General features: G+C 40.8%; 2 protein-coding genes and 1 long non-coding RNA gene across 3 annotated transcripts in view; 1 reads left to right on the top strand and 2 right to left on the bottom strand.

The window, feature by feature from the left end:
• The window catches only part of LOC140739408 (prenylcysteine oxidase 1-like), a 63529-nt gene extending 58374 nt beyond the window's left edge, over positions 1-5155 (bottom strand). Inside the window, exon 1 of the mRNA XM_073067690.1 lies at positions 4662-5155. Within this exon, the coding sequence (XP_072923791.1) occupies positions 4662-4749 (88 nt within the window). The 5' untranslated portion in view covers positions 4750-5155. The remainder of the gene's footprint in view (positions 1-4661) is intronic.
• LOC140739410 (uncharacterized) overlaps positions 1-23206 on the top strand; it is a 972090-nt gene that overhangs the window by 116296 nt on the left and 832588 nt on the right. The gene's annotated exons all lie outside the window — the stretch shown is intronic.
• Positions 17448-22744, bottom strand: LOC140739534 (uncharacterized). The gene is made up of 3 exons (XM_073067934.1): positions 22250-22744; positions 18751-18837; positions 17448-18452 (listed from the first exon to the last, which is right to left on the bottom strand). Exons 1-3 carry the CDS (start codon positions 22742-22744, stop codon positions 18294-18296), a joined length of 741 nt encoding a protein of 246 aa, XP_072924035.1. The 3' UTR covers positions 17448-18293.

Raw genomic sequence — 23206 nt, 5'->3', positions numbered from 1 at the left:
GGATGATAACATTATGTCCTTTGAACAGCTATCTAATAAATATAATTTACCTAAAACCCATTTTTTTTAGATATTTGCAACTCAGAAATTTTCTGTATAATGAATTAAAGTCTTTTTCGAAAGAATGTCCATTGGACATTACAGAAAGAATTTTAGCCCTCAATCCTTGTCAAAAGGGTTTAGTAGCTATCATTTATAATATGATTATGAGTGTACAGCCAGATGTATCAGAAAAAATTAAGAAGGAATGGCAAGAAGAATTACATTGTCCTATATCTACTGAGCAATGGGAAAAAATTTTATCATTGGTAAATTCGTCCTCTATTTGTGCTAAACATGCCCTAATTCAATTTAAGGTTGTACATAGAGCTCACGTCTAAAGATAAACTTGCTCGATTTTATTCTTATGTTAATTCAACCTGTGACAGATGTCATTCTGATGTTGCTTCATTGACTCATATGTTTTGGTCTTGTCCTTGTTTACAAAATTATTGGAAAGATATTTTTAATATTATTTCAAGAGTTTTAAATATCAATTTCCAACCGCATCCTTTTACTGCAATTTTTGGTTTACCAATGATAGATAATAATCGTTTATCCGCTTCATCTCAACGAATGATTGCATTTGTTACATTAATGGCTAGAAGATCTATTTTACTGAATTGGAAAGAAATTAACCCTCCAACTGTACTTCAGTGGTTTTCTCAAACTATTTCTTGTCTGAGTTTAGAAAAAATTAGAAGTGTGGTTTTTGATTCTTCAGTTAAATTTGAGGAAACTTGGAGACCATTTATTCAACATTTTCATATGAGTTAAATGGTCTGATCCTAAACCTTACTGTTATTATCCTTAATTATTTGGATGGAGGTTCGGAGTTATCGCCACTACTGCATGTATTTAACATTATGCAATTGCCCATGATGGTTAGTTTTTTTTTAAGTTTTCTTTTAGTTTTTTTTGGGGGGGTTCTCTTTTTTGATTCTTTTACATTAATACTATGAGTTTGGGAGGCTTTATATATTGATTATTACATATCTGATTGTCTATTTAAACTATTAATTAGGTACTCTCAAACGTTTTGTATTCATATTTCACTTATGTTTTTCTTAAAATTAATAAAAAGATTTAAAAAGAAAAAAGAAAAGAAAGAGGCTTGCCATCAGCAAGAAATGATATTTTCACTGACTCTACCTTTCTATACACATGTTTACTATACACCGTCAGGATAGATCTATAGAGCCTCTCAAAAGCAGAGGTGGAGGAGTATGACTCATGATCAATTCTTCTTGGTACACAAATATATCAGTGCTGTCCCAATTCTGCTCACTAGACCTGGAATATCTAGCAGTTAAATGCTGTCCCTTTTATCTACCATGGGAGCTCTCCAGGGTCACTTCAGTAGCCATATACATTCCACCTCAGGCCAATGTCAATCAGGCTTTAGATGATCTGAGCAATGGGATTAATGTACACGAAACAATGCATCCTAACGCTTTACCCAGACCGGTCTGAAAAAAATCACTAAGCAATTACCATCAACAGATCACTTGAGAGGATCAATTTCCATCAACAGAGGAAACAACACACTGGACCATTGCTACACCACCATCAGGAATGCCTACCGTGCAATTCCATACCCTCACTTCGGGAAGTCTGATCACCTGGCTGTACTTCTACTCTCGAGTATAGGAAGAGACTGAAGACTGCAGCATCAGTAGTGAGGACCAAGAAGGTATGGATGAGGTAAGCACAGGAGCACCTACAGGACTGTTTTGAATCGGTGGACTGGACAGTATTCAGGGGTTCATATTCGAACCTGGATGAGTATGCTGCAGTTGTTACTGACTTCATTAAAACCTGTGTGGATGAGTGTGTGCCTACAAAGACTTATTGCACATTCCCAAACCAAAAGCCGTAGATGAACCAGGAGGTACGTCATCTGTTGAAGGCTAGATCTGTGGCATTCAAGTCTGGCGACCCAGGCCTGTACCAGAAAACCAGGTATGATTTGCGAAGGACTATTTCAAGGGTGAAAAGACAACTTCAAACGAGGTTGGAGGCAACATCAGATGCATGACAACTCTGCAGGATTTGCCAAGACATTACTTCCTACAAAGTGAAACCCAATAGCATGAACTGCAGTGATACTTCACTACCAAATGAACTCAACGCCTTCAATGGCTGCTTTGAAAGGGAAAATATAACTACAGCTATGAAGATGTTTGGCTGTCTTTAGAGAGAGTGAACCCTCGCAAGGTGGAAGGTCCTGATGGAGTACATGGTAAGGCTCTGAAAACCTGTGCCAACCAACTGGCGGGAATATTCAACAACCAAATTTGAACACATTTCTAGTCCTACTAAGGACTTTAGTACCACAAATCAGAGCTGGCTTTTGATTCCAATATAGTAATGGATCAAAGAAAGAACCCATTTGACTGATCTAGCTAATGAAGATCAGAATCAAAACCCAAATTCCATTTGCAGCTTAGTTTGAGTGCGCATCCAGGTAAAGTTTTTTTTTAAAAAGTGTTATGAAGGTTTTTAGCTATGACTTTCTAACCAACACCATTTCATCTCACCTCCAAAAAAACACTTAGAACAATCAACATAAATTTATGAAAGAACAGAAGTAAAAAATCTGAGCTCAATAGAAATCAATCAGCAACTATACAATTCCAACACTATCTCAATCACACCACATCATGTGATTCTTTTGGTCTCCATGAGTCTTCCCTTCAGTCTTTCTTTTCTGAAGTATCATGACTTATGTGTAGGACTTTCTACACAACTTCAATTATTGCTTAATATAGAAGGTATGATGCTTCATAAGGCTTTATAAAGCTGAGTCAGAACAAATTTGGAGAATTGTGAGCAGTTTTGGGCTCCTAATCTAAGAAAAGATGTGCCGGCATTGGAGACCATGCAGAGGCAGAGGAGGTTCATGAGAACTTTCCCAGGAATGAAAAGGTTAACATATGAGGAGTGGTTGATGGCACTGGGCTGGAGTTTAGATGAAAGGCCGGTGGTAGTGGGGGTGAGGGGAGAAATCTAATTGAAACCTGCATTGAATACCGAAAGGCTTAGATAGAGTGGATGTGGAACAGGTATTTCCTGTAGCAGGATAGTGTAGGAACAGAGGGCGCAGCCTCAGAATACAATGACTTCCCTTTAGAACAGAGGTGAGGGAGGAATTTCTTTAGCCACAGTGTAGAGAATCTGTCAAATTCATTGCCACAGATGGCTGTGGAGGCCAAGTCATTGGGTATATTTAAAACTGTGGTTGATATGTTCTTGATTAGTAAAGGTACCAAAGGTTGTGGAGTATAGGGTGGAGAGTGAAAATAAATCTGCCATGTTCAAATGTAGAGGAGACTCGTTGGGCCAAATCAGGCTTTCTCCTCAATTGGCAACTCGGTTTTTTTTCCCCGGGTGATCACATGGGTTTGGGCGGGATGAATAATAAAATAAAATGGGCGGCATGGTGCCCTGTTGGTTGGCACTGTTGCCTTGTGGGATTCGATGAAAACTAGAGTTAAGATTGGATCAGCCATGATCTTGTTGAATGGTGCAGCAGGCTTGAGGGGCCGATTGGCCTACTCCTGCTCCTATCTCTTATGTTCTTAAGTAAAAGGCCTAATTCTGCTCCTATATCTTGGGGTCTTATGATGCTTGTTGATGATACAATTAGCTGACTAAAATAGGAAGCAAAGAAATTCCAGAGGCATCACGGAATCAGAGTTGTTATCCCTATCTTATATGATGGGAAATGTGTTGCTTTGCAGCATCAGTACAGTGCAAGCAGAGATAGGCAAATTACAGTGACTCCAGGTACGTGTACAGGCAGGGGTTAACTCTAGCCATAATCACTCTCTTGAAGCACTTTATCACAGTAGATGTAAGTGCTACCAGTCACCCTGCTCATCTTGGTTACCAGTATAACTGCTGTCCTCCCGGAGCAAGTGGAGACCTGAGACTGCAGCAGTGAATGGCTGATTGATGCCCTTGTGTACTTCACCGCTCGATCAGCACAGGTTTTCAGAACCTGGCCAGGTACACCTTCGGGGTCTGACGCCTTGCCTGGGCTCATCCTCTCAAATAATGTTCTGACAATTGCCTCCAAGACGGATGCCGAGGGGATTTGCACAAGTGTAGTGTTACTCTTCCTTTCAAACGTGTATGAAAGGCATGGAGCTAATCAGGGAGGGAAAGCACCACCGCTGTTATGCTGTTACTTTCATCTGCCTGCCACAGTTGTCGCGCCCAGATTGTGTCTCTAATTTTTGTTCTCACGTTGGCCCACCATAGGTCGTTACTTGGACTACAAGTACCATCAGATTCCAGGGGTCATTAATTCAAATTGTACTAACGAAACAGCATCAAAGCAATACTCATTTTCAACCACAAGTGCCAAATTCTCCAACCCATATAACCCCAAAACGGTAATGTATCGGTACCCAGTTCCTAGTGCACCGTTTTTGCAAATTGGTAAGAAGCAGTTCTCATTTTAATAGAATATTAACAGAGGACATATTTATCAAAATATTATTGTTAGCGCTATCAGAATGTAAATATGACATGGATTTTCAACATTGCGAATGAAATGATATTCCATGTACTGGTTTCTACAATAAATAAAATCATGCTACGGGCACTCATCTTACCTATTTTTTTCGGAACCGCTTCATCCTGATGACAAAAGATGATTCCAGAGATGAGTAAGATTACAATTAGCCAAGCACTAATCGCCATGTTGTACGGAGCCAAGGTCCAATAGCACAATACGAGGCGGCTCAAAGGAAAGAGATGAATGAAAGCTAATGCTGGAATTGTTTAGTTCCAGGAAGAAAGAAGGAAGCCTCTAAAACTGAAAGGCGGAGTCTGGGGAAGTTCATGTCAATGATGCGTGAGCCCCCGGTTCAGAGAGATTTCCGCAAAACCCGGAGTGGCATCTGACGTCCATTTTATAGCGGAGGGCGCCTGCCCTTTGTTCGCGTTTTTAAAGGAGGAAATAATGAAAAGAAAAAAAAATATTTTAACTCGCAATTTTTTTTTGTAATACCTTTATATTTCAACTGTGTTCTCAAGCACTCAGTTCAGTTTCTGAAGAGATCTCAAAGCCTGCTTCCGCAGAATCCCGCAACATTGACAGAGACAGACAACGCGCAGGCGTCGCTTCACTGCTGCAAAGCTGGGGAGTTCCGCCTTGCTGCGTGAAATGAATGATCGGGCTGGTCCAAGCCCAGAAAGCTTATAAATTCTCCAAAACACTGGTTAGGCGAGAAGTAAAGAAACAAACAGCAAGTGTTAATGGATTACAATCTTCAGAAGCGACTGTTCACATGTTTATATTCTTTAAAATGGCATCGACTAATGGAGACACAGATGCTGCCTAACCCGTTGTGTTCCTCTTTCTGTGTTTTGTTCGAGACACGCGTTATTCTTCGCACGGCCATCTCTTAAATCCTTTCGCTGCACAATAAAACGCTGTAATAAAGCTACCTGCCAGAGCTTAATCGCAAGTGATTTTTTTTTTAAAAAAGAAAAAACGAGGATTCACTTTGTTCTGTCCTTGCAATTTCCGGTAAACACTGAACCATGTGCATGCTGTAGGTCTCACCGCTTTTCAGGTAGATTTATATCTTGTATGAAATTAACTTGTGTTTCCTACCTGCATATTAGAGAGATGGATGACAATTCACCTCTTGTAAAATTTACCAATTCAAATTCAGTTTTCTCCCGGGGATGGGGTTTTAAAATGATTTATTGCAGTTGAAGGCACGGGACAGCTCTGGAGTTTACTTTTTCAGGTTTAAAAAAAAATCACAACCCTTTGGCAAACGCATCATTAGTTATTGAGAAAATTTGATTTTGTCTTTGGAAAAATACGAGCTATTTAATTGGTTCCGATTTTAATTGTAGTTCCCCAGATGATCAGGTCTTCTCAGAAGTACTAAATAAATATTCATTTATATTTTCTAACCATTGATTTAGTTTGAGGGAATATCTAACAATAATATCCAAGGCACTTCACAGGATCAATAACAATATAAAATGATCATATGAGATATGAAGAGACATTAGGACATCAATAAATTTATAAGGAATATCAGACTAAAGCTCATTATAAATATTGGACAATGTCAGATCATAGAGGGATTAAGAATAAGAATGGGAATTTTAAAACCTAGGTGTTGCTTACCTGGGAGTTAGCACAGACTGGTTGACAAGTGGGAACTGGATACAAGTCAGGAAAAATTCAGATAACTTCAAGTTTACAGAGACCGTGGGAATAATGGAATCAACCAGGACCCATTTAAATCACCAAAAATGGAAGCAATGAAAGCACAGAAGATGAACAGATGTGCAGAATTGAGTGGAGAGGCTCAACGTCAGAGATCAAAGGTCAAAAATTTAAAAAGATCAAATATAAGACAAACCTTGTAAATGTCAAAATTATACATTCGTTATGAAAGATGATGGAATCAATGGTGAGGGAAATGAGTTATAGATGGAAGTACCACTGATATTTAAATAGAGGAAAATTTTGTTCACCTAATCCAGAATTTAGAATCAATGGGGTGGATGAGAAGGTAGGTGATGTGGCAAATCAGGGCATGAAGTACTTTCAACTGAATTGCCAAGGAAAATCATATGGATGATAAATACAGTACAAGAAAATCAATGGTAGATCACTAGGGAGCATCTGAGGTGTTGTGGGCACAGGCATGACCTTGAGAAGTGAAACCACTATGGTTGAAATTGAAACTGTGCTTTGACTATCCAGGCACAGTGTGACTATCCGTGGAACCAGTGTGAGCAGAGGGTATCCCTTCCTCTACATACACAGGGCCTACCTTGTGCTATAGCATCATTACTTTGAGGACCCCGATACCATCCCAAATGCTCTTTCTCAATTTGAGCAACTCTTCAAGAAGGCTTAAAACATGTCATTGAATGTGTTGGTCTGTCCACATAGTAATCAGTTTCCATTTTAGATTTTGAAATAGAATGTTTGTTGTAGTAGGTGGAATTGGGTGAATGACATAGCTTGCCAGCACCCTTATGTCATGGTCTGGTCCATTAAGTCCATGTTCCGGTTCACGGTCCAGTCTGTGGACTCCAGACTCCGGGTCTTCTGCTGTCCCTTGTTTCATTTGGGCTTAATCATAGGCACCTGATTCTTGTCTTGGAGCCGGAAATAAAGTGGCCCTGGGTTTGAGTATAGGTGCTGGTTTGTCTTGTCAGTATCCTGTCCTTGCCTCTGTGGGGTAAGTCAGGATTTTTTGCTGTTACCTTGAGGTTGGACTGTTCCCTCCCCTCCCCTTCTTTCTGTAACCCATGCCTGAAGCCTTGCCTGTATTGCTGTCAAGTTCAGCTACTGGGGTGAGACTGGAGCCTTGTCATGCCAACAGAAGGAGCTGTCTATCATTGAGCTTGGAACTGTCTCTTTGTGTCCCTGTGTTTAGTGTCTATGTATGAGTCCTGGCCCTATGTCCTGTCCCCAAGGAGGGGTCCTGGCTCTGTGTTCAATGTTCCTGTGCTTGAGTCCAAGGCTCAGTAGGCAAGCTATTTGCCACTACTCAAATGGACTGTTGTTTTGTTGTCTTGTATCCAGCTCAGTAGGTAGGCTATTTGCTACTACTCAAATGGACTGTTGTTGTTTGTTGTTCCATGTCCAAGTCTAGTCTGTGTCCAAGGCTCTGAGGAGGTTCCAGTCTGTGTTCAAGTCCAAGTCGTAGCCCAGGCCCTGAGTCCTGGTCTTGTCCAGGACCAGTGTCTGTATCCAGCTATGCCTCTCCCTGCTTCTGCTTTGCTCTCCCTTGACCAAGACCTAGTCTGAGCTTCATGTCCTTGTCCAGTCCCAGGTCCTACCCCCACGTCCAGTCCTGTTACCTTGCCATGTCCTGTCCTTGCCTGGATCTGGAGTCTGAGCCCAAGACAAGACCCAGGTTCCAGGTCCCTGTCCAGTCTCTGGCTTGGAGTCCTTGTTCAGGTACCTAGTTCCTTGTCTAGGTCCCTCTTTCCTAGCCTAGTCCTAGCCCAGGCCCTGTATCCTAGTCTTGTCCAGTGTTGTTTCTCCCCCACTTCACTTGCTTTCTGACACACCAGGTCCCACTTTCCTTAGTACTTCAGTGTCTGTGTCTTGCATTTGGGTCTATCCCCATCGCCCACCTTGTGACACCTTAGTAGATGAAGGGGGTAATACAGGTCAATTATTTTAACAATTAAAGTATTTTGAGTGGAGTTGTTACTTTTTTCTCTATTAGTTGTTGCCGACTACATGTTTGGTTTGAACTTAAGAATTGATGTGCAAGTTTCACCAATTCGGTCATTAACTGGAAAGAATTTTCATTGACAATTTATGACAGGAGTATGAACAAGAGGAAGTATAATATCAAGATCTTATTATCTGCATATTGCAGACAACTTTGCTTTTTTCCAATTTTGCTCAAAAGCTTTGTTACTATCATGGCAAATCAGAAGTGTTTCTAAATTATAATGATTTTTATTTTTTGCAAATTGTTCCTATTCAGCTGTGGAATACAAATGCAAAAGGTCGACATGCAGAGGTTTCATCAATTTTATTTTCTTATGCTTTTGGAAGTTTGATACATTAATGTAGCAGCTGAAAGACAGGAAATACAGTATTTACTAGTAATAAAGTACAAACGTTTGTACATTCCAGTATTTTCCCAGTATTCCAATACAAACTTTTGCACATTTTATTAGGTTATAAAAACAAAAAGGTACCAGTAAATAAAACACCAGGCGGGGCAGATACTCAGCAAGTCAGGAAAGAAAACAGTAAATGCTTTGGGTCAATGACCTTTCATCAGAATTGGAAAAGTGGGAGAAGTCACAGAATGGAGAGAAAAAAAGTGTCAGTAATAGGGTGAAGAACAGGTTTGTCTATTTGATGCAATGCTTTTGATGATGATTTGTTAATAACTGAGTGAAAGAACTCAAATGGAATTGTATGATTCAGAACACTAGTTACTGTAAGTCTGAAACGAGAGAATGTTGGAAACACACAAAGGTTCAGCAGCATAGAAGTTCTGTTCCTCTCTCCTAAAGGATTTGATCCGTTTCTTTTGTCCTATTCACCCTCAATAGTTTCTCTTTACCATCTGTTCTTTATTAAGGTCTCTTTGCTTAACATCGCTTATAAACATCACTGCCCTCAACTCATCCCATGTAGATTCCAACTAAAATTCACCTTTCACCACTTGGATCCACCCGGCATCACAAGTATGTTCAAACTATCCAGAGTTTCTACAAAACTACTAAAGCCTGGGATTATGGAAGGATTTGAAATCATAGTCATATAAAACTATAGCGCACAGACAGGCCCTTCAGCCTTTCTAGTCTGTGCTGAACCATTTAAGCTGCCTGGTCTCATTGATCTGCATCTGGACCATAGCCTTCCAAATCCCTCTCATCTTTGTACCTATCCAAAATTCTCTTCCAACGTTAAAATCGAAATTGCATCCACTACTTGTGTTGGCAGCTCATTCCCCACTCTCACTACCCTCTGAGTGAGGAGGTTCCTCCTCATGTTCCCCTTAAACATTTCACCTTAAACCATGACCTTCAATTGTGGTCTCACCCAACAGTGGAAAAAGCCTGCTTATATTTACCCTATCTATACCCTTCATATTTGTATATGCCCCTATCAAATCTCCCCTCAATCCTCTACATTGTAAAGAATGAAGCCCTAACCTATTCAATCTTTCCTTATAACTTTGGTCTTCCAGTCCCAATGACATCCTTGTAACTTTTCTCTATACTCTTTCAACCTTATTTACATCTTTCTTATAGGTAGGTGACCAAATCTATACACAAGAATCCAAATTGGGCCTCACCAGTGTCTTATACAACTTCAACATAACATCCCAGCTCCTGTACTCAATACTTTGATCTATGAAGGCCAATGTACCAAAAGCTTTCTTTACAAAACTATCTACCTGTGGAATTTTCAATGAATTATAGACCTGATTTCCAGAACCCTTTGTTGTACCACACTCCTCAGTGCTTTACTGCTCTCAGTATATGAGACTTACCCTGGCTTGCCCTCCCAAAGTGCAACATCTCAAATTTGTGTGCATTAAATTCAATCTGCAAATTTTCAGCCCATTTTTCCAGCTGGTTCAGATCCCGCTGCAAACTTTGATAGTCTTCCTTGCTGTACACTGTGCCCCCAATCCTGGTGTCATCCACAAATTTGCTGATCCAATTACATGCCTGATCATCCAGATCATTGATATTGATGACAAACAACAATGGACCCTGCACTGATCTCTGTGGCATTCCACTAGTCAGAAGCCTGCAGTCAGACAGGCAACCGTCTACTACCACTCTCGGGCTTCATTCGCAAAGCCAGTGGCTAATTCAGTTTACTACCTTATTTTGAATGCCAAGTGACTGGATCTTCCGAGCCAAACTTCTTGCGGGACCTTGTCAAACGCCTTGCTAAAGCCCGTGCAGACAACATCAATTTTCCTGGTAACTTCTTCAAAAAAAACTCTAAGATTGGTTGGACATGACCTACCATGCACAAAGATGTGTTGATTATTCAGAATCAGTCCTTGTCTATCTAAGTATTCAAGATCTAGTCCCTTAGAATACCTTCCAATAACTTTCTGACTATTGATGTCAGGCTCACTGGCACATCATTTCCTGATTTATTCTTAGAGCTTTTCTATTACAGCGAAACAACATTGGCTGTCCTCCAATCCTCTGGTAACTGACCTGTCACTAAGGATGATTTAAATATCCCCACTTGCGTCCCTGCAGTTTCTCCACTTGCTACCACAGGGTCTGAGGGAACACCTTGTGAAGCCCTGGGTATTTGTCCACCTTAATTTGTCTCAAGACAGCAGACACCTCCTCCTCTGTAATCTGTACACGGTCCATGACCTGACTGCTACTTTGCCTCACTTCTATAGACTCTGTGTTCATCTCCTGAGTAAATGGAGGAGGCCTGTCAAGAGTACAAAAATGTAAGGTGTCATTTAAAAAGGAAATTACAAATAAAGAGATATTGCAATATATCACCAGCAGACAGGATTGACTCACTGTGTAAAGAAATGCTTCTTGATATTAGTCTGAAATCTCCCTTTAACTAGTCTCCACCTAAGGCCCCAAGTTCGCATTGACGGATTAATTTTGAAGTAGCAGCTTGCATTAATTATACTCTTAACGATTTTGAACGCTTATATCATGTCTCCTCTCGTTCTATGTTTACTTAGGTGGAAATGACTTAATTCTTTCAATCTTTCTTCATAGCTTTTTTTGATCCCTGCAGACCTGGAATGAGTCTAGTCATGCTTCTTTGGACTCTCTCCAGTCCCTTCACATCACTCACAAAATATGGAGACCAAAATTGTACACTGCACTAATGTGTGTGGCCTCACAAGCACATTATACAGTCTAAGGAGAACGTCTCTAAGCTTGAACTCCACTCAGCTTATTAGATGCCCCAACTTTCTATTAGCCTTCCTAATCACCTCTATGCATTGTCTAGATGTTGATAGTGAAGAATCTAATAGTACACCCAAATCTTTCTCATACAGTGCACTTTCTAACTTAAGACTCCCCCATTGTATATTTATATCTAATATTTCTACTTCCTATATGTAATATTTTACATTTACTTACATTAATTTCACCTGCCATTTATCTGTTCACATCTGGATTTTGTTTAGAACTATTGACACTGCAGCCTGAATGCTATCAGTTTGTGTCATTGGCAAACTTTAGTTTATTTGTTATGTGCTTATCCAATTTATTAATGTAAATTAAAAACAGCTGCAGCCCCAAAACTGATTCCTACAGAACCCCATTTTTAACATCTTCAAGGGATGAAAATAATCCTATATACCATAACGTGTTGTTTTCTGGTTTTTTTGAGTCAATTCTTCACCCTACCTGAATCCCTACCTCCTGTAATTTGATAATTAACCTCTTGTGGGGTACCTTGTCAAAAGTCTTTTGGAAGTCCAAATAAATTATGTCAATTGATCTACTGTTATCATAAATTTCAGTTGCCTCTTCATAGAACTCCAGCAAATTAGTTAAACATGATTTTCCCTTTCTGAACCCATGCTGGCTTTCGGCTAACATGCCTGTACTTATCAGCTGTTTTTCCAGCTCAATCTTTATTTATATTTCCGTTATTTTACCTATGATACATGTTAGGCTTACTGATCTGTAGTAACCAGGGTCAGTGCAGTCACCCTTATGTACCAGGCCAATGTTAGCTCATTTTCAGTCCTTACAAATTTCACCAGTCTTTACTGACTTTTGGAAAATACATGTTAGGGGATTTGTATATATAATCACAGACCTCTTTAAGTACCCTTGGATATATGTTGTCTGGTCCTGGAGATTTATTAACTTTCAGCCTTTTCAGCTGAAGTAGGACCTCACTTTCTAAGATCTCTATTTCACATAAAACAACCTTATTTTTCTCAATATTTAACAGCCTGTTGCTAACATCTTTGCAGGTGAATATTATAAGAAACTATGAGCTAAGAGTATCCGCTATATCCTTCTCTGCATAATTTATCGCCCCACTATTACTCCTAATACACTTAACTTCTTCCTTTATTTTTCTTTTTATTAATTTTGTTGAAAAGCTCTCTCAGGGCCAATCTTAGCATTATCAGCAATCTCCTTTTCAATCTGCCTTTTGGTAATTCTGGGGCTGATGCTCTCGGACAGTGCGCACTTTTTATCCTGCGCTTCCTCCCCACGATCACCTACCTGTCTCTTTCTTTCTGGTCCGGAATCTCAACCCATGGCTCCCTTAGGGTGCAAGCTGTCTCCGTAAAGGACACCTGGAGCACATCTGCCAATTCTCTGCAACATCGCAGGTCAGCTACCTCCTCGTTAAGTTCAGCCACCTTGTTCCCGAGGTGTTGAATTAGCTGACGTTTCTTGCGTAGGAACTCGCCAGGGGAGCAAATTTCTGTGAATCCAAACATAACGCAAGACTGACATTGCAGAGGCTGCATTATTAAACTTTTAGGAGGGAGGAGCTATTGAAGATTATGTGATAGTAATTATTTAAATTCTTAATAGTAAACTACTATTTGCTCCCAGTGTACCATATAGCACCTAATGCGTGCACCTAATGTGTGCTTGGAATTTCTAGATTTGCGTCCCCTGATCGATTCGCATTCACCGCTGGTAAACTATACCGCAAAGCGACTCTTTTAGGCCTTGTTAGGCCTACAACAACTTCACCACTATACTAATTATTAGCTCGCTTTTTTGTCAAAAACACACTACGCATCTCTATTACCAGGTGAAAAAAAACTGGCCTGGTTAGTCTGGGGAAAAAATTCCTTTGCGGCCCCTGTAAGGTGATCAAACACAAGTTACGTAAGGCAGCCACGTGCAAAATTTAAAAAACAGCAGAAGCATGCCGTAGGCCAAACCAACCAAACCTTTCTCACACTCACATGCTCACATAATGTGTCAATCACGGACTTTTCTGTGGACTTACGGATAGGTAGATGCCCAGGACATCTCTCTGGATATCCCTCTTTTAGAGAAAGACAGCAGGGGAAAGCTTGGTAACTATAGACATATGAGCCTAATATCAATGGTAAGAAAGGTACTGGGAACATTTTCTGACAGTGCAATTAAAAGACCACTTGGAAGTACAGGGACTAACTGGATACAACCAACATAGCTTTGTCAAAGGCACATTTTGTCTGATCAGTCTGACTTTTTTGAGAGAATAACAAGGTGTACTGTTGAGGGCTGTGGGGTATGGGGTCCTCGCAAGGCCTCAAATAGGAGACTGGTGCAAAATGTTAAACGCAGGAGATCCTGATCAAGCTGGGAATATTGGATCCAAAATTGGCTTGGGAGGATGATAGAAGGTTGTTCATGTGTTTGGATAGTTACGACCAGTGGTGATACACAAAGACTGGTGCTAGGAGCCCGGCTGTTTGGAACATATGTGAATGATTTGTATATGGATATGAGGCATAGTTAGTAAGTTCAGAGATGACACAAAGATTTTCCCCACCAAAATGAGAATACATATATGTGTATGTGTGTAATGTGTGTGTATATGTGTATATATATATATATGTGTGTGTGTGTGTGTGTGTATATATATGTGTGTGTGTGTATATATATGTGTGTGTGTATATATGTGTGTGTGTATATATATATGTGTGTGTGTGTGTATAAGTATGCATATATATATATATTTGTGTGTGCATATATTTATGTATATATAGGAGTACACAGGGAAATCTTTTCTGTGTAATGGATTTGTTCACTGACTTTTATGAATACTGCAATGGGGGCCCTCAACTCACAAGAGGAGGGGTTATCCCCCACAGCTAGACATTTCCTCTAGCTCAACGCAGGGTCATCTACTAGAGACCTCAGCCTTGGAATCACACGTTTGTTGCCATTTTTGTTATTATTTGAGTTTCTTGGTTCTTATTTGTTCAGGGAGTAGATTGATTAAGTTTTATTCTAATTTCAATGATACATTGACAGATAAATACAGATGGCTAAGGACAAGGTAAAATTCATTTCCTTTAATGTAAATGGGCTATTAAATCCAATCAAATGTAAGAGAAATTTATCCAAAATGAAAAAAAGAACAAGCCCATGTAGTATATTTACAGGAAACTCATTTAAGTGATAATGAGCATAAAAAACTAAAGAGAATGGGCTTCACTAATCTGTTTTTCTCCTCATATAAATCAGGACATAGGAGAGGAGTTGCTATTCTTATCTCAAGTAAGCTAAATTTTGAAAAAGTATTCGAAATGGAAGATAAAGAAGGCAGATATATTCTGGTAAGGGGGAATATAGATGGCAATTCAGTTACTCTATTGAATATATACGCACCCCCTGGGAAGTGATATTGGTTTCTTTCAGAAAATTACTGATATTATGGTAACGGAAACAGAAGGTCTCCTAATATGTGGGGGAGACTTAAATTTACAAATACAACCAAACTTGGACTCTTCCAATAGAAAAACCTATGAAACAAAATCTTTGCATAAGAAAGTTAATACACTTTTTGAGGATGTTTGTTGAATTGATATATGGAGGGACCTTTTCCCTGACAGAAGGGATTACACTCATTATTCTGCTCCACATTCCATACATACAAGAATAGACTATTACATAACATTTGGAAAAGACAAAGACAAAATAAACACTTGTGGAATTGGGACAATAGATGTAAGTGACCATGCACCTATATATTTATCTGATGAAGGCTCTCGGCCTGAAACATCAACAGTGCTTCTCCTTATAGATGCTGCCTGGCCTGCTGTGTTCCACCAGCATTTTGTGTGTGTTGTTGTTTGAATTTAAAGCATCCGCAGATTTCCTCATGTTTGCTATATATTTATCTGTTGATTTTGACCTACAACCAAAGAATACTATTTGGAAACTAAATTCAAGTCTACTCAATGATCCGTACTTTAAGGAACAAATTAAAAAAGAAATTGGTCTCTATTTAGAATTTAATGATAATGGAGAGGATTCACCTCCCATTTTATGGGATACTCTGAAGGCTGTCCTAAGAGGGAAAATTATAGCGATATGTTCATATAAGAAAAAAGATATGGAATAAAACATTAGAGGAATTACAAAATAGGCTGAAGGAACTAGAGAAAAAACACAAATTGAATTTGGCACAGGATACATTGGGGCAATTAAAAAAATTAGGAATGAAATTAATAGTTTGGCTATGCAAGAAATCAGGAAAAATTTAATTTTTCTGAAACAGACATTCTGAAAGTGGATCAAAGTCTATGAAAATACTGGCGTGGAAATTGAACAAAAAGATAGCAGAAAATACAATTCATAGAATTAAGGACCCAAGAACGAAAATGATTAGAAAAAAATAAGCTAAGTGAAATTCAAGAAGCTTTTGAAGTGTTTTACAAAATGCTATATTCCAAAGTTCCAGGGGGAAGCATAACCCAAACTGACACCTTCTTGAATTCTCTAGAGTTACCCACTTTAAACGAAGAACAAAGTAGAACGATGACTGCTGACATAACTGAAGTTGAATTTAAAGCTGCAATTAGTAGGCTTAAATTAAGCAAGTCACCAGGGTCAGATGGGTATACAGCAGAGTGGTACAAAGAATTTAAAAATGAATTAATTCCTGTTTTACTCCCCCACACTGAACTGGGCTCTAAAAAAGGCACAAATGCCACCCAGTTGGAAGGAAGCGATAATCTCAGCTATACCGAAAGAAGGGGAGGATAAAATAGAATGCGGGTCATTTAGACCAATATCCATTCTTAATGTAGATTATAGATTATTTATCTCCATCATGGCCAAACGATTAGAGGAGTTTCTACCCATACTGATACATAATGATCAGGCAGGGTTTATACGACAACGGCAGACTCAAGACAATATACGAAGGACACTTCACATTATGGATCATATACCAAAAAAAAATCGAAGCAATAGTGATAAGCGTGGAAGCTGAAAAAGCATTTGATTCGGTTAACTGGAATTTTCTTTCCAGAATTTTACATAGATTCGGTTTCCATGACACAATTATTAAAACTATACAGACACTATATGACAATCCTACTGCTAGGATTAAAATCAATGGATATTTATAAAATAGTGTTACCCTAGAAAGGGGCACGAGACAGGGTTGTGCATGGTCACCACTACTCTTCGCGTTTTATCTGGAACCATTAGCTCAATACATCAGACAAAATGAAGATATCGGGGAATTACTATTAAAGGGACAGAGCATAAATTGGCTTGTTATGCGGATGACATTTTGATCTATCTAGGGCAACCAACATACTCTTTAACTAAATTGATGCAATCCTTTGAACAATATGGTCAATTATCAGGATACTAGATCAACATAGATAAAACCCAATTACTTTCATATTACTATAGCCCACCATGAGAAATTGAAAGTCGATATCCCTGGGCATGGCACACAGAGTCTTTCAAATATTTGGGCATCATTATGCCAAAAGATTTGGCAAAATTATCAGAATGTAATTATCAGCCTTTATATAAAAAAATTAAGGAAGATGTGGCAAGATGGAGCCTGATTCCTTTTTTCAGTCTCAGTTCAAGGATTGAGTCTATTAAAATGAATATACTGCCCAGACTGTTATATCTCTTTCAGACCCTACCAATAGAGATTAATCAAAATCAATTCAATGAATGGAACAAGATGTTATCAAGGTATATTTGGCAGGGTAAAAGGCCTAGAGTTCGTCTCAAAACTTTGCAATTAGCAAAGGAAAAGGGGGGATGGGGCCTACCTTCTCTTGGAGATTATTATTTTGCAGCACAGTTGAGAGCTGTGATATGTTGGTGCAACCTATCATATGACACTCAATGGAAAAACATTGAGGAGTGGGTACTTCCCATCCCCATACAAGCAATTTTGGCTGATTTTGTCGTGGTTACTTGAAATGACTTGGAGACACAGACAATTCTTCTAGAAAATTAAACCTTTATTTGCAAACAAAGGCTGAGGCAGTCAACGAACTTGTCACCGAAAGCCCACCGAGCTCCGTTGTACAGCATTCTTTATAGTAATTTCTTATCTCAGTTACATTTCGGTTTTATTAGCATACCCAATCAATTTTTAGTTGCATATCATCTATATATGAATTAATTAATCGCTCTTGCCTAGCCCGCGGTACGTCACCATTGTTTTTCACCCGTTCGCATTGGGGCCTTATTCGTGGCCAAGATTATGTTTTTCAGACAACCTCCCTCACAGTATATTCCTGCTCGCAGCATCCTGTCCGCCACCGTTATCTCGTACTAAACAAAGGCTGAGTGTAATACATGGGATACATCGCAGCTAATAGTGTTGCAAAACAAGCAGGAGTACTGTAAGTGCCATAATATGCAGCTAAGAGAGTACAAAGTATCTAGTGAAAACAACACATAGCAAAATGTGCCTAGTAAAATAATACATATTAATATTCGGTACCTAGAAGTGATTACATAGTATAGTAAATAGCTAATACATAGTGATTATAGTTCAGGTATATATAATGATTATATCAGGTATATTTCTCAATATAATCCCCCCTTTGAGACCCACAGAGTCTCCCACAGAAAGAGAACACTCAGAGGCCGTGCACCAAAGCCAAAATAAAGTCCAGCATTTTAATCCCAAATTTGGGTCAACTACAATTTCCATACTCGGAGCTCAAAATGATCTCTCTCTGTTATCCTAGGCTGTTGAGCCAAAAACCTGTCCCTCCGTAGCTGAGACAGGAAAAAAGACTCAGACACCCTTACAGACTAGTGTCCACATTATTAACACCTTCCAGTCCGCTTGATGCATCGTGCAGACTGTAACAGTACGTCATCGGTTTTTCCCCTTGTCTGGGGTCAGATTCAACAATTTCCAGGAGCATCGGGAATTGTTTTGCTGCCTCACGCATTATCAAAGTCTTGAGACATGGAAGAAAAACAGCACAGAATAAATGCACAACTTATCAGCACAATGCCTGCAGTCATTGCCAATTTAATCAGCCACACACCCCATCCCCCTAGTTTGCTTTCTAACCAATCAAATCACTGATGCCCAAATCCTGCATTCTGTTTGACCTCCTTCCGCAGATCCTTTAATTTATTCATTGCTCTGGTGAAAGACCCTTCTGGGCTAGTATTGTTCGGTATGAAAGTGCAGCATTGTTCTCCAAACATTACACACACACCCCCTTTTTCTGCTAATAGCCAATCCAGTACCTGTCTGTTTTGCCACGCCATCCTGCTAGTTGCATCCAGCTGTTGCCCTAAGGCCTCCAGCGCATCATCGGTGTAGTTGATGAATCTCTGTTGATTGTAGTATATATAATTTATCCATTCAACATTTTTGCTTACTCCTATCACAGGTATGATAGCTTCCCAGTGAGCATCTCATGCGGTGTCAGGCATGTCACTCGATTAGTTTGCATGCAGTAACTCATCAATGCTAACGGTAAAACATCGACCCAATTAAGTTTAGTGTCTGCACAAATTTTGTTTAGTTTGGCCTTCAGAGTGCCATTGATTCTTTCCACCATGCCCTGTGACTGTGGGTGGTACACACATCCAAACCTTTGTTTTATTCTCAGTACTTGTAATACCAATTTGACCACCTTTTGGATGAAGGCCGAACCATTGTCCGAGCTGATTTCCGTAGGTATTCCAAACCTTGGGATCACTTCATTTGTCAGGAACTTTACCACTGTTCCTGCCCCTTGATCCTTCGAGGGTATTGCCTCTACCCATCTGCTGAACCTGTCAATTACCACCAGAATGTATCTTTTCCCTCTTACCGTCTTTATCATATCTACGTAGTCGATCACCAGATGTCGAAATGGTCCTTCAGGCACGGGTATGTGACCTATTGGGGTTGCAATCCCCCTTCGAACATTATTCTGTGCACAAACCTCACACTGTGCTAAAATATAGTCTACCGAAGCCTGTAAATAAGGCGACCAGAAACCATCCTTTTTTATTTTCCTTATTACTTCCCCCCTTGCACAATGGTCCACTCCATGTGCTTCTGAAATTAGGATAGTCAATAAAGGAGTAGGGGCTACCCACAAACCATCCTCTGTGCTCCACAGGCCTTCTGAGTTCTGCTTGGCCCCCGCCCCCCCCGCGTCACCTCCACATTGTCTGTTCTGCCAAAGTTGCCCTACCTTGCATTTCAACCAGGTCCTCTATCATGGGTTCCGGCTCTAGGCTTACCTGGGGTGCAATAATAACTGATGTACACCCAGACGCTTTCCTGGCTGCTTTGCTTTTCCTGTGCCTGTCTCTTGTGTTAGAACCGCTGTGACATAACCCTCCTGTCAGTTGGATACATACAAATGAAAAACCTTCTCGTAGTCAGGCAAAGCTAATGCTGGTGCTGACTGCAATTCCTGCTTAATAGTATTGAAAGCTATCTCCGCCTCTCCATTCCACTGTAAGCCGTTCTTCAAATTTGTATGTCCTGCTTCTTTCATTATCTTTCTCAAAGGTGCCACAATCTCAGCATATTCTCCTATCCAATCTGAGCTATATCCTGTCATTCCCAAAAACGTCATCATCTGCCCTACTGTTTGGGGCTTTGGAGCATTCGTTATCACCTCAATCTGACTCGGCGCTACTGCCTTTACGCCTTTAGATACCATCCTTCCTAAATATTCCACCTGCTGCTTACAAAATTGCAGCTTTTTCTTAGATACTTTATGCCCTCCATACGCCAGTTTCTCTAAAAGTATCACAGCATCCCGTTCACACTGCTCTTCACTTTCAGAGCTAATCAACAAATCATCCACATACTGTATCAGTGTACTTTCCAGCGAAATGCCATCCAAATCTTCCTTCAATACTTTATTAAAAACATGTGGTGAATGCTTAAATCCTTGTGGCATTCTAGTGTAGGTGTACTGGTTGCCTCTGTATGTAGGTAAATACAAACAAATACTGACACTGTTCGGCTAGGGGAATGCTGAAGAAAGCCGAACACAAATCAATTACTGAAAAGTAGCTTGCTTCTGGCGGGATGTTAGTCAGCAGTGTGTGTGGATTCGGGACCACTGCTGCCAAATCCTCCACTACCTCATTCACTGCTCGTAAGTCATGCACCAGTCTCCATTTAGACCTGTCCGCTTTTGGGACAGGCAACAGCAGAGTATTGCAGGGGCTGTTTACTCTCTTAAGCACTCCTGCCCCTAACAGTCCCTGTATTGTCGACGCTATACCTTCCTCTGCTTCCGGTCTTAAGGGATATTGTGGTCTCCTAGGTGGAACTGCTCCTTTCTTTAACCTTACCTCCACCAGACTGGCTGTTTCTATTTTCCCCACGTCTGTGTCATGTTGCGACCACAGAATAGATGGCAATTTGTCCAATATTTTATTTTTCTGCCGACCCCTTGCCTTCCCCAACAACGGCATGTGTGGCTGAGGAGTTACTTCAACTTCCTTCATAGTTCCTGTCACATCTATGTTTACCCCTATCTTAATGTAGTTGTTGTCTCCGGATATCCATACCTCAGGCATAACCTTTCTCCAAACCGTTACGGTGCTTACCTGCTTTACCAGGGGTCCTAAGTCTTTAGACTGGTATCCCTCATTTACCAGCAGGGTTATGTGGGGTACAGCTTCTGGCATCCTGTACCATTCCTTCAAGAAGGTATTCCACCTGACTTGCAGGGCTGCCCCCTGCTTCCCAATTACTATGGCTTCCCCTTTTAGGTGTTATCGAATATCTGTCCTCATGTTCCACCTCCTCTCTATCTCCTTATTCTGAGCCTCATCGAAAATTACAGTACAATGTAACTCAGATATGGGCGCTACAGCCTCAGGTAATATGGCCTGCACACCCTGTTTCCACTTTTCCCAGGTATCCCAGATCTGATCTTCTATGTCCCCTATCCAAAAAACATTGGCTCTCTTATCTTCTCGCACTATTAATTGAGCCCCTGCTCCTTCCACACTTAACCCATTTCTGGTGCATTCTAATTTTAATTCCAGTTTCAATAAAGTATCTCTGCCTAACAAATTAATCGGAGTTCCTTTAGATACTAGTACTGGTAAGACAATTCCTTTATTTCCCATTTTCAAATGCACTGGAGCCATGCACTGTGTCAACTGTGTTTTCCCCGAGAACCCATACCGTCTTAATAAACTTTCCTGACATGGGAAGGTAAAGGGCATACTGTGGCTGTACGCAAGTGTACGTGGCTCCAGTATCTATCATCATTGGTGTCAGTTGCCCTTCTAACATAACCTGAACCATAGGTTCCTCCTCTGCCTCCCTCGTTATCATTGGGTAATGTCCCTTCCCACTCGAGTTCTCGGGGCACCCCTAATACCTTGCATAGGGGTTTACAGGTCCGCTCGGACTCCCAGGAGCCGGCATGTGGCCAAACTGTGGCTCCCTTGCCATCGGCTCCTGCTGATACGAGACAGGCCATGGTTTAAATGGGCAGTCTCTCTTCATGTGTCCAGGCTAGTTGCATCCCCAGCACAATCTTTCTATCTCTCTTTCCCCCTGTCTCCTCACTAATCCTCTCTGCCCATAACTCCTCTGTCCCCCTCCTTGGGAGTTCCAGTCCTGTCTGGGCTGTTGCTTAACTCTACTCTTTCCCCAATAGGGCATCTGTGGAAATGCTCCGCCGAAGACATTCATTATTGGCATGGGGTTTTCTGGCCCTTGACTGACAGAATGACCGGTTCCTCCATCTAATGGTGTAATGGCTGTACTCACACTAGTGGTGGCTGGCAGCATCTTTTTGCTTTTGCCTTTGTCCTTCTTTTTCAGTTCTTCGAGCTGCATTTGCAATAGCTTTCGCTGCACCTCTTCTTGCTGCTCAGCCAGCTTTCGTTTGTCTCTCCGATATTTCTCCACTGCGTGGACTACGTGATCACTGAATGCTCGTGGGGTCAGTGATGACAGCCCAACCACCTCCTCCAATTTAGACTTGACCTGCGGAGGCATTGCATCCAAAATGCTCTGTCGGAACAGTGAGTTCAGAAACAAGTTATTTTCCACCTCTTGCTCAGTCTCCAGTCTCCACCTTTTCAACTGGTTTTCTACATAGGCTGCTGGGTTTTCAGTGTCTCCCAGTAGTTCCCCCTCTAAGGCTTTGGGGTCTACTCTGGGTGGATAAAGCTTCCTGAGGGCCTGCCATACCCTCTGATACACTGGATCAAAATTGGCCCCATCAGTCTGTGGGCTGTCCACATTCTGCAAGCCAGCCATTTCCATCAGTTCTTTCAACTTGGAAGTTCCCATCAATCTTATCAGCAGTGCCTTCAAATCTCCCATAGCCAACAATCGTCCCGTTGTTTCCTCCTCAAAGGCTCTAATCCACTTTCCTGCCCCCTCGTGCAGTCTAGGCAGAGTATTTTTCAGCCCTTCCAGGTCCTGGGATCCCCAAGGGATATACTGTACTTGTCCTGATCCCTTTACCAGCAGTGGCAGCATTTCCTTCTCCCCGTTCCATGTAATCAAGCTTCCTTCCTCACTTGGTTCTTTATCTATTGCTGGCCCTAGTACTACTGGCTGCCACTCATACCTTCCTGGGGTATACCTTCTTCCTTGCTCCTTCTCCACTCTAGTCCCCTCTTCCATCTCCAATATCTGCCTTTCCGTCTCTCTCGTATTTCCTCCAAACTCTCGTACCCTACGTTCCTCCAACTTCCTCTCAACTCACTCCATTCT

This window comes from Hemitrygon akajei, chromosome 15, assembly GCF_048418815.1.
Source record: "Hemitrygon akajei chromosome 15, sHemAka1.3, whole genome shotgun sequence".
Lineage (NCBI taxonomy): Eukaryota > Metazoa > Chordata > Chondrichthyes > Myliobatiformes > Dasyatidae > Hemitrygon > Hemitrygon akajei.
This window is presented reverse-complemented; position numbering and strand designations above follow the sequence as displayed.